Consider the following 12,205-nt stretch of genomic DNA (forward strand, 5'->3'; position numbering starts at 1 on the left):
GCAAATGTGTGAATGAAGCCATCTCCTTCCTGTCTTAAATCTCTTACTAAGCGAGGTAATTAAAGTCCCTGTCTGGGTCCCGTATATGCAAGCCATGCTATGCTAATTCAGTATTCCTTTGACACTTCTGTGGAGACAACATTGTGGGTGTTTTCACATGGCCTGATTTGCAATTCACACTCGGGTTATTTCCATCACTGGCATCCCGGGAAGCAGGGAGGGAGGAAGGCTGTGAGCCACAGAGCGCAAAACTGAGCTGAAGTTTCACTTAATTGGGTGTATGATTTTTTTTCTTTTTCTTAAAGGGACCTTTCAAGTGAAGCTCTAATTGCCACTTATTTTCCTTTAACTGAAACATCACTTTCTTTTTCTGAACGATTTATTTATTCTGAGAATTATTCAGTTATTCAGACATCCTTCAACATCTTCTTCTGGTTTGGTGTATGCATAATTAGACATCAAGATCTCTGTGAAGAGAGCTGGTGAGTTAAGAAGTTTAACAAACTAAAGTTCATGATGTACCACTAATGGGCAATCTTCCACTTCTGTCTTCTTGCCTTTCAGAACACTGCACAAGCAGTTTGAGAGCTACAAACAGGAAGTGCGTCGCATCGGGGCCGAGACGCGGCGCCAGCAGACCCAGCAGAAGGACGACGCGCCCACCTGCGGCATCTGCCGCAAGACTAAGTTTGCAGATGGCTGCGGCCACCTCTGCTCCTACTGCCAGATCAAATTCTGCGCTCGCTGTGGAGGGCGGGTCTCTCTGCGCTCCAACAATGTGAGAACCCTCTGAATGTTTTCCTTCGTCCTCTCGTACTCACCTCATTCCTGCTGTAGACGATACACGATTGCTCCTTCTGCTTCTGTGTGTTCGTTACGTCTGCTTTTTTTGTTTCCTTGTCACACTTTGGTGAGAACAAAGTGTATTGGAAGAATGGCTTGGCACGAGACATAGCCAAGCCATTCTTCCAAAACAGGGGCTGATGAGAATATTAGGTTTGCAAGTATTCAGTGAAACCCACAGTAAACCAAAATGTTGGGCGCAATCATGCTAAATTCTAGGCTTAAGTGTATATTTTTAAGATAAAATTTAGTCTGTGTAGTTGCGTATGTCAGTACCAAAGATATAAAGATATATTTCAGGTGCTGGTGGTGCCACGTGAAGAGTCAGCTGATAAACAGCTTGTCTGGGTAATATTGTATGTCTAAAAAAGAAATAAAATGCCTAACTAAAGCCAGCAATGCACTAAATGCACTGACCTGCACCAAGCCTGGACTACAAGCTAAAAAGCAGCTTATTATAATGAAAGACACAGACTGTATCACCACGTTATCTCCATTCATGGGATTCATGTTGAATCCATGCGCCTTCCAGCCATAAACTAAGCATGTTTGTGCTATTTTAAGACCCGGCCCCTCTTCCATCCAAGCTTTCTCTGGGCTCTCCTCCAACCCAAGAGAGAGGCCCACCTTCTGGTTATCTTACCTGACCATGAGCCCTCCACCCTTGGCCTGCTGGTTCCCAATCTGTTCAGTATCCGCCCATCCCAGCTGGGCCTGGACTCCCACTGGCACCACACGTATGCAGAACTCAAAAGGCCAGTCAAAAAAGCGGCTAAAGATAGTATCCCTGCTGGTACAGCCATTAATATTACTTTAACAGCAGGCACACTGCTTGACGGAAGTAAAGAGAGGAGGCTAGTATCATCTATAAATACAACATACGAACTTATTTGGACTTCAAATAAAACCAGACAATGTGGTCTCCTCGAAGAACTTCATGGTTATAAATGGAATTTAATAGAAATTTTACAAGTGAAATTTCAAGGAGGAAAATCCTTTAAATATTATTTTAGGTGTAACTTCATGTCTTTACTGCTTTGATCTTCTTGCTGGAGATTTTTGTTCATTTATTTGTTTCTGTATTTGTGCCACTTTGACATAATGAATCAATTAATCTATAAACCTGCCTAATTAACTGGGGTTAGAAGAAACACAAAATCTGTTCATTAAATGCTTCATTTACAGTTCATTAATAGATATTTTTAGAACATAATTTTTCCCCTTTAGTTTTCTGGTCCGTCTCTCCTAAAGCTGATACGTCGTTTATCAAAATTCTTTCTAAGATTTGTTTCATTTATTTTGAACTAAAAGTTTCTGCATTCACAAGACAATTTCATTAATAAGTCCTTACAAGGAATACGCAACATGCAAGTCGTGCTCCACTCTCTATTTGTGTATGTGCATTACCGAGCGTGTGTGTACTATGTGGGAGTGATGTGTCAGAAGTGACGCTCTCGTGGTCTCGGCAGTGCTTGCCTCTGTCCCGGCCCGTTTGTCCAGTCATGCAAAATAACAGCATTAGGAAAGTGTGAGATTTGTTGCATCACATAAAATTTTTCTCCTGCCTACAGACTGCTCATTTACTCCACATGAGCAGAACACTTTATTTTCCTCCAGGCAGAAGTTTGTACCTCAAAATTACATTTAGTGCTCTATAAATATACTGTATGCACAGCTTGCTTCATCACGTGCATTTTAATGAATGCACTACATACACTTTAAAAGTGAGCTGGATAGAAACAGGCTTTTTGTCATTACAAAAATACCGCAGTACAAAGACGAGTACTAAATGTAATTTTAGAACATTGCCATAAAAATACTCTTACCATAAACCATTTTAAAGTCAACATGAAGTAAATATCAAAAACCTGTTTTCTGGGGGATCATTTTAAAACTGTACTACAAAAACTGTCTGTCTAAACAACCCGGGTAAAATATCACGCTGTACACGACATCAGTATGTTGCACTTTCCTAACATAATTTCACAAACTCAAAGCTAGAGACCCTTTTGACAAAAGGACAAAGATCCATTCTCAGATGACTTGCTATACAGGGGCTCTGCAAAACTATAAAAACAAAATAATTAGGGAGAAATTATCAGGAAACAAATGTTTACTTGTTCATAAGCAGCTTAGCGTAATAATTAATTAATTCTGATTGACAGAGCTGTGTAGTTCTGCCCTGTGCCCTGCAGAAGGCATCACAGCGACACACAAACCACAAAGCTTAGCCTCTACATGACCCTGGAACGCCTAGGCGCTAACTCTGTTAGTTTAATACACCAAATATTTTGGATTTAAAGGACCTGAGATTGTTTGTTTTATAAATCCAGAAAATGGGTTTAAAAGGGAAGATGTGTCCAAAAAAACAGAACGGTTCTCTGTGTTGCTTTTAGTGTCCTAAATTTGTCTGTGTGCTGAGGAGGCATGGCACATCCTGATCCTGTCGCAGGTCACGAGCAAGCATGTTGCATGCAGCCGCAGCCTAACGTGTCAGCAATCACATACATGTGCGTGCTGTTGTCTCCGCTGCCCTCAGACTCTGATTATGAAGTATGTGAAATAACTCTGCAGAATGTAACTAACAGATGTTTGCACCACATCCTCTTTCTCCTCATTTCTTTGCCCTTCTCTTCTCACAATCTGTCCGCTCTTCCACGTCACAACTTCACCTCCTCTACTTCTCCGTTCATTTTATCATTTATTTCTCTCCTTTCCTACTCCGACCCACCCCTCCCTCACTTTTCTTGATTCTCCCTGCTACCTGGACTGCATGCCACAAAGGAGGACAAAGTGGTTAGCATCCTTTTTTCTTTTGTTTTTTTCTGTTTTCTCTATGTGCTGTGAATGTGACGTCTGTACTACTCGAAGGTAAAGGAAGGAAATGCTGGCTGCGTTTAGATCTGGAGCTGATTTCTATCCTGGAAATATGATGTAAAACCGAATAAGTTCAGTTTCTTACATATTGGTGTCATCTGTCATTTAAAAAACAAGAAAACAGCAGTATCAGATGCAAGAGAGCAAGCTATCGGGTTGGAACGTAGCCAGTATTTGCACAAATCCACTTGTGGATTACTGACTTAACTGAACAAAGGGAGTCTCTGATAGTTTGTATGGTTTGGTTATTTCTCTGAGCCTTTACTGTACCATCCAGGGTGGAGACACCTGGAACTGTTGTCTCCTCAGCGGTTACTCTCTCCGTATAAATCCTGACTAACTCTGTTTCCATTGTCTGTCTCCTCCCCCTGCAAAGTGTCTCATAGTGAAGGACAGGGTAAGACTTGCTGGACAATCCATGGATTTTTCTGCATGGGTCACAACTATTGTCCCCTCCTTCCACACACGGGTCTGTGCTCATTCGCAGTTTCAGAAGAGGATTTCAGACCCGCCATCGGTTTTAAGAGTTCCTAGAGGAGCGGGCTGGTGACCCCGTATTAGCACTCTAATTCTGAGAATGAATGCAGACCCTGAAAATGAACTGGCAGGCAGAGCGCGCATGAGCCATGACATAGGCTGTCTGCAGGGGCGTCTGAGCCATCCTGACCCATCCTGACCCCTCTTCCTATGGCTGTAGGCATGGCTGTGCTGTGAAGGGGAGGAATAAATATTTAGATAAAACAAAAAGGGGGTCTGGGAGATTGGCATTTCAACTGGCATGCATATAAGAATGCGAGAAAGACCTTTTATCTGCACAATGAATGCACACTCATGCCTGTGCATGCTTTCCCTGCCTGTGTGTTTGAGACCAGACCAGCCTTGCCATGGGGAGACGGGAAGGGCCCAGGTATATTTATATATATATGTATGTTCCAGTTTGTCCTCTTACCACTTCCTGTTAATGCTTGGTCACTGCAAAATGCTGCCAAAGTGTTGTTACTGCCGAGACATTCAGAAAGTCAAAGCCAGTGAGTTTCAGTTTTTTGATGTTGCACCTTCCTCATATAGAATTAAAGAGGATTCATTGTTTTACAGTTTAAAGCCTGAATAGAAATCAAGAGAGGTGATCCTAACAGCTGCAGAAATAGGACTATAAATCATAAACCTTATGGCGCTTAAAAATGGCCAGTCTTCTCGAGCACCTCTGGGCTGTAGAAGTGCAGCAGAAACAGCCATCTGTCTGCAGGACATGATACACAATACCTATGACAATTATGTTTGTGATTATAGTCTGAAACGTGAAATAAAAAGGCAGGATGATTAGTTTTAAACAGTCCCCAGGTTGATACACAGCGAGCTCTGCAGTGTGATAAGAAGCTGGTGTGTGTTTCATGGCCCTCTCTGTGAAGCTGCCCTGCTTTTGCTGGTGCTATAGCTTGTTAATGGCTGAGTGTTTGTTTATGTGTGTTTAATGTCAGCTCCAGATGGCTTCCAGAAACTGAACTAACTGCTGACAATCTGTCTGCTTTGTAGAGGCGCACTGCCTCCCAGTGGAGAACAGACAGGCTCCTAACACAGACACCTGACATCTTCCAGTGCCAATGAAAAATGCATTTCGAGCCACGTTAAGGCTTTTCCAAACTATTATATACACTCTTCATTTTTTGTTTTTCTCTTATCTGGTTGCAGCTGTTGTATGTGTACATATTTGTAAGCATTCAGTGAGTTTGTGACCTGCGAGCTACTATTAACACATTCAAACTCCTACACACCGATACTACCAGTGCTAAATCTTTGTCTCTCAGTGCGTCGTGCTCACACTGCAGTTTTTTACCAGAAGGGCGGAAGCACTGCATAATCTCCATCATGTTTCTCAGTATAGGCAACTAACCTGCTGCTCTCTCTGCACACTTCACTCCTCTCTTCTCATACACGACTCAATCTGCAGTCTGTATAACACGCACGCTTTCTCCCTGCTTTAATTGTCCCAGCTTACGCCTTTTCTCTTTTCCTGCCGATTCACTGACACAAAGCCGTACACCCTTTTTTAGATATAAAACAGTTTATCAGGCAGGAAGATTTAACAGCACATCCTGGATTTGAAAGCTGACGGCTATGTCCATCATGCACGCCGTGCAGCTCTAATGACAGGACTTCCTTGACTGGATACGTCAGTGTCAACAATCTGAAGACGCGCCTTTTAATGCTTAAAGTGCTTTGTTTCAGCTCCTATTATTATCATCCTCGCTGGAAAGCGAAGGCCCACGTAAACAATTCAAAGAGCTTTTTGGACATGCTTTGTGTGGCTGTTCCTACTGCTGAGTTCAAAGAGTCCGACTGGGCAAGAAAAAAGAGCAATCAGCAAGCAGTCAGTTTTTAAACAAACCTCTCGGTTAAAAGAGGACCTCTTGTTCTTTTCCTATTTTCTGCTCCTATTAAACATGGTTGGGTTTCACGTAATGAGGTCGCTCCTCATAAATCAAGCACAGAGATATAAGATCTTCAACAGAGAAATCGACTTAACTTTGCAGAACTTTACTGTGAGAAAAATAGCAGATCAAACAGAGTTTAATCAGAAGAATGATGTGAAAATCAGATAAACGCCAGAAAAAAGTAAACATTTTGCTATATTTCATATCCAAAATCTGAAATCAAAATCTCTCTCTCCTCTATGTTTGCTTAATTAAGATCTCAGAATGGCTCCAACATGAAACAGTTTTTTTCTACTCTTCCAGATGTGTGACATCAGCAATAGCAGGTCTCCTTATATGGTCATCTGAAGGGACCGGTGGGGTTGTGTATTAATGCTGTGCAGACCTTTGTAGATCCATTGTCTACATGTTGTAGTTGTGTTATTGTTGGACCCCTAACTTAGCCTGTGCTGTGGAGAAGACAAAATAAATGCACACAAAGAACTTCTTTAGTGAAGTGAAACCAACTGCCAACTGCAGCCATTACCTGTGCTTCCGGTGGGCTTTTTGGAGGATTTTTGGTTCTTATTTTGTTTTGTTGATTTTCCCCCTCTCTTACATACGTATAGCATCATCACCATTAATGTCAGGCTCTGTGTTGATGGGGGTTTTTTCAAGGAAGGCACACAAGGACTTCTGTGTTGGCTACGTACCCATAACGTTTCCCTTTACTTAACCAAAGTTGTATATAAGCTGATACAAATGCAGAACATTAGTTCAGCTGTGGCTGTGAGCACAGGAACCCGCTGGTCAAATCTTTAGTTTGCAAGATCCAACCAGTCAGTAGAAAGTTGGCTTAAAGGGGGATATGGATTTGTTTCAGACAGCAGAGGAACTGAAGGGCTGCACCGAGGCCAAGTATGAGACAAACAAGGATTGTTCTTAACTGTAAATCAAGCAAAGCTACTGCGGTAGAAGAATAAACATATGCACTGGAAATGAGGACAGCAGGAATGCTTGGTGAGCACACGCAAGGTTTTTTGGTCATTCCAAAAACAATGTCAGCCATAGAAAATTTTCCTGTTGTTACACTACTGGTTTACATCACTGTCGTCTGTAATGCAATTTAAAAAATGCACTTTGTCCACAGACACTGCTGCGTTTAGTGTTTTGTGCACAAAACACTTCAAGAGGAAATCTTTTTCATTTAAAATGTTGTCAAGCTGGTGAGAAATGTATGTTGGATTTTTTTCCCGAACGTGCGTGAGAGGAACCGTGACCACATTGTGTAATTTTGCTTAATCTTATGTGGTTTTAAAAGCTCTTTTTAGCTCGGTGATGTAGAGCGTGGTGAGAAAGGCATTTCAAGATCGGAAGTGGAAAACTGGTGTGGATTTACAGCCACGCCACCTTTGCTTTTTCCTTCAGTCTTCCTCGCCACAGAGTGGGTCTGGCCTGCTTACACACTTGATCTACAGCCTTATTAGTGGAAATGGAGCATTATGTCTTCGCCGGTCGTCTTTCTTCTCACCATTCACGATTTACCATTCCCTGTGAATGATGGCAGTTTACACTCAGCACCGCCTCGTATGTCATCCTGTCGAGGCATGTGTTTGTGTTGAAGGCGGGGTTGCTGCGCACACTGAAAGCCCACTGCGTCTCCCCACTGATCTGCCATCCCCAAGGCTCCCATCTATTCTGCCCATTTAAGGAAAGCTGATGTTCGCGCAGTTCAGGCCTAAATGAATGCTGTTCTCGTCAAATGCCGCCGCCGCCGGCCGAGCTGCTGCAGCAACGCACGCCTTTCCCGTTTTGTCAGCAGATGGACGTCCCAGACGCTGGGGGTGGGAAATGAAGAGGGTGGGGGTGGAGAATTAGAGACATAAGAGTGACAGGTGTGCCGTGTCTTCATTTGTCAAGTCAGCCAGGTGTGTCAGCTAGGCGAGAAAGTGAGGAGAGATTAGAAAAAAAAGAAAGAAAATGGAAAGAGAAAAGCCAAGGAGAAAGGGAAAGAGGGAAAATTAAACCAACAGAAAGGAAAGATGAGAAAGGTGGAGGAGGTAAGAAAGATTTATTGATAAGAAAGAAGGAATGGAAAGGAAAAATGCAAAAGAAGAGGGGAGGAATGAGGAGAGAAACCAATGAGAGGAGAGAAGGGCTGAGGAATAATAGGAAAGAGGAAACAGAAGTCAAAGCTTTGAGAAGAGAGGGAACGAAAAGGAAACAGAGGGGTGGGTGCAGGTATGAAAGTAAAACACAAAAGAAATTTATAGAAAGAAAATAAGGAAAAATTGGGATACACATCAAGAAAAGGAAATATGAAAGGGGAGGATGAAAACAAAGAACAGGAACAAGGAAATCAGGGAAAGGGAATAAGAATGGAAATAAAAAGAGCAGAACCAATGAAGCCAAGAAAGGTTAGAATGGGAAAGAGATGAAATGAAATGAATAGTAAGGAAAGAAATCAAAAAAAAGAAACATGAGTGTAAATGAAAGAAAAGGGTTTAAGGAAAATAAATGTAGAAAGAGGAGAGAAAAAAGTGGAGGAATGGAAAAGCAATAAAGGAAAATAAAGAAAAGAAGAGGAATTGAGAGGAATGAAAATATAAAAAACAGAGCAAATGAAAAGGATCAAGGAAAGGAAAGGAAAGGAAAGGAAAGGAACGTTCAAACAGAAACAGACAAGCTAATCAAAGTTTAAAGGGGAAAGGAAAGGTAAAAGGAGCAGAGGATACAAGGAAGCATTTAGCTCAATTACATGTTGATGAAGGGGAAAATGTAAATAAGGAGGCAAAAGAAAGAAAGGATAAAACAAATGGGATGGAAAGCCGAAATAAAGGTTAAAAGAGGAAAGAAACAGAAGGAACGAATAGGAGAAATGAGTCCTTGTTCACGTTCTTTTGAATGCGGCCAAAGCTTCAGTCAGATTATTTGTCAGGTGACAATTATATCTTTTTAATTTTTGTTGTTATTGTCTTTTAGCACTAAACACACACACACACACACACACACACACACTGCTTTGTAGCCCTTTCCCTCACTGGCTTGTCTGTGTGATTTGGTTACCATGGAGAAGCACATTTTTAGGCAGAAGGAGGTTGACATTATTACGCGACAGAAACAACAACACTGCCTATTCTCTGCACACGCATACACACACACACACACCTCGCCTACAGGCAGTCGCCCACGCAACACTCTTCTAGGCATGAAGGTTTGAGAAGCGTCCTACATACAAGTCCTGTAATGCACATCTGCACAGACACGTCCTCACTCCATGGCATGCAGTCAAGCTGCGACATGAACCGGTGGTGACACCCGAGTGGGCTCCGTATGGACAGAGAGAGCTGATTGGAGGGTCTCACATCATGCTGTGTCTCTCTCACGCATACTCATTATCGGGTGTATGTAGGGGTGGGTATTGTTTAGGTTTTATCCGATACCGGTGCCAAACCGGTACTTTTGAAACGGTGCCGGTGCTTAAACGGTGCTCAAACCGGTGCTTAAAGAATGGAGAACACAAAATTGGTCCAAAAACCTCTCATGTTCAGCTGTTTTTTTTGTAAAAAGATAACAATGTTAGCCTTTTCTGCAGCTATAGGGCATATATGGTATCACTCTTGGCTGGAAGCAGTGCTTAAACAATGGAAAAAACACAAACTTTGTCCAAAAACCTCTCATGTTTAGCTGTTTCCACTTTTTCTTTGGTCATTTTAGCCTTTTTGGCCAGGGTGAAGGAGTATCTGCCATCAAACAAGAAGACAGCCGCATGTAACTACGACGGTGTTTGCTAGTTCACCTTACATGCATTAATGTAATAATGTGGTTAGCGTACTCAACGTTAATTACACACGAACAACATTAAGCTACTCACGCAGAGAAGAACGGCTGCTGCTGCCATCATCATCCTCATCATTTCTGCTACCCTGACAGGGCTAGGGGCCAGGACTCTCCTCTTCGGGTTTTTGGGGGATGTTGCTAACTCCGGGTCCAATAACAGGCACCACACCTGCAGTAGATGTGCACGGTGTGAGGTCTCGCAGCAAGCTATCAAACACGGCGCATTTCTCGGCTTTAAAAAAAACCCCGCTATGCGTCGCCAGGTGTTTCATCAGATTTGGGGTGTTACCTCCTTTGACAGTATCACAGTATCAGCTTAAATCACTTGTTGCAGGCTGCTGAGTTTGCATCTTTTGCTGCGAAGTACAGCTAGACTTTTGATAGCTTCGCCTTGGGCATTTTTAATCTGTAGCTCTGCTCTAAAAGAACGTACGTACCTGGCCCCGCCTACTATCCTCGGAAACGTAAAATGATTGGCTAGAATTGGCTCAGGGGAAAAAAAGCACCGAAATATGCGCTGCTTTTCTGTCTGGTTACTACCGTTTATGTCAGAACCGGTCCCATCATGGCACCGGACACCGGTACCCATCCCTAGGTGTATGTATATATCTATGCAATGACGCACCAGCATATACACACTGACACACTAATTCCCCTTACGACATGTTTCAGGCTATCTAGGAACACAGAGTGCAATCACTCCAGTAAAGGATTAAATGTATTACATCCTCTTTGTGTGTGTTTGTGTGTGTGTTTGTTTGTGCGCGTGTTCCTATAAATTCTTTATTGTTTACTACTCTCCCCCATCCATGGTGCAAGGTTTGAAGCATATACAGAGGTGTGCTTTGATAAATGTCTCTCTCTGGATCCAGAGCACACTGACACACGTCTTCTGTATGATGATCTAATTTCAGGATAAAGCTTGGGGATGAAAGTGGCAACAACTTGCAAAGCAACGCATACTGCAGACGGTGCTGAATGAAGCTCAATATAAGTGCTGAAAATGATCTGTCCAGTAGTGGGGTTGGGTGGTATCTATTTTTTTAATACCTTCATGATTTCCTGAAATTTTACTGTGGTATGCAATGGGTTATATAATAATAATGTGTTTAAAAAAATAAAAATGAAATAAAAAAATAAAAGCAAGACTGTATACCTCCACTAAGGATAAAAAAAACAACTCTCGCCACAACAGGATGAACTGAGTCTCTGGATGCAGGAAGACATTTATATCTGTGTTTGTCGTTTCTGATGTTAACAGTAACAATTTTTGCTGTGTCAGACTTTACAATGATGTTTGTGGCTTTTTGTGCTTAGCAGTCATGATGTAGAGTGAATGGAGGAAGTGGAAGGGGCTGAGAACACAGCCGTGTAGTGCTGAGAACACAGCCGTGTAGTGCATCCATATGAATGTTAGTCCACGCTTATGAGCTGGAGAAGGTCTAGCCCATTATTGTAAGTGTAGTCCTAGTGTGCATTACTGATGTAGAAGCTCCAACTGCCAAGGGAGACAGAACGATGGAGGCAGGATGTGAGAGCCATGATAGGGGGTCCAACAGAGTTGCATAGAGATAATAAAAGTCTGTATTCTGTCTTCACCTGTTTGACTGTCTAGCGTGCACGGTTGAAGTCTTCAGGTTATTGCATGTCAAGGCTGGGGTCCGTGCACAGAGACCTTGTCATGGATCATCCTGTCAAGGGGGGCCTGAGGCCAGTACATGGGAGTGGACCCAAATGCAGACACCAAACGGAACAGCGATAAGATTTTAGTAAACTTTATTGCGAACACAGAGATTAGAAATGACACGACGAGGGTACGTAGTGCGGAGTCTCTGACATGGAGGCACTGAAAAAGAGGGCGAGTGTAGTTCTGAGAATGAGGAGTTAATGCAAGGAGGAGAGAGGAATATTCATTCTGCAGGCTTACTTACAGGTGGAGGTTGTGAGGCTCTGGGTAAGGAAACCAAGTGAGCGCCCGAGAGCTTTAGTTTAACTGCCGCAGGAATGAGGACAGATTCAATCTCTTATTTTTACTGATGCAACGTGGAGCAAGTTTACGGGAAAGTGAATTCAGAGGAATGTCTTTAGCAGTGAGCCATACCTTTTGTCTTGACTCAAACCTGGGAGCAGGCATGAGACCTTACTCGGTCTGTGTAGTGGCACTGACGATCCATCGTCTTGAGTAGAGCCTCCCTGGTCCAAGTCCAGATGCGTTGGACTTGGACCAGAGTAAA

General features: G+C 42.7%; 1 protein-coding gene across 10 annotated transcripts in view; it reads left to right on the forward strand.

Moving 5' to 3' along the window:
• Nucleotides 1-12,205, forward strand: part of rims1b (regulating synaptic membrane exocytosis 1b) — an 87,097-nt gene that overhangs the window by 21,242 nt on the left and 53,650 nt on the right. For all 10 annotated transcript variants that reach the window (XM_025908093.1, XM_025908099.1, XM_025908094.1 and 7 more), the window contains exons 2-4: nucleotides 565-778; nucleotides 3,628-3,639; nucleotides 4,097-4,117. In XM_025908093.1, the coding sequence (XP_025763878.1) occupies nucleotides 565-778; nucleotides 3,628-3,639; nucleotides 4,097-4,117 (247 nt within the window). The remainder of the gene's footprint in view (nucleotides 1-564; nucleotides 779-3,627; nucleotides 3,640-4,096; nucleotides 4,118-12,205) is intronic.

This window comes from Oreochromis niloticus, linkage group LG6 (genome assembly GCF_001858045.2).
Source record: "Oreochromis niloticus isolate F11D_XX linkage group LG6, O_niloticus_UMD_NMBU, whole genome shotgun sequence".
NCBI classification, from domain to species: Eukaryota; Metazoa; Chordata; class Actinopteri; order Cichliformes; family Cichlidae; genus Oreochromis; species Oreochromis niloticus.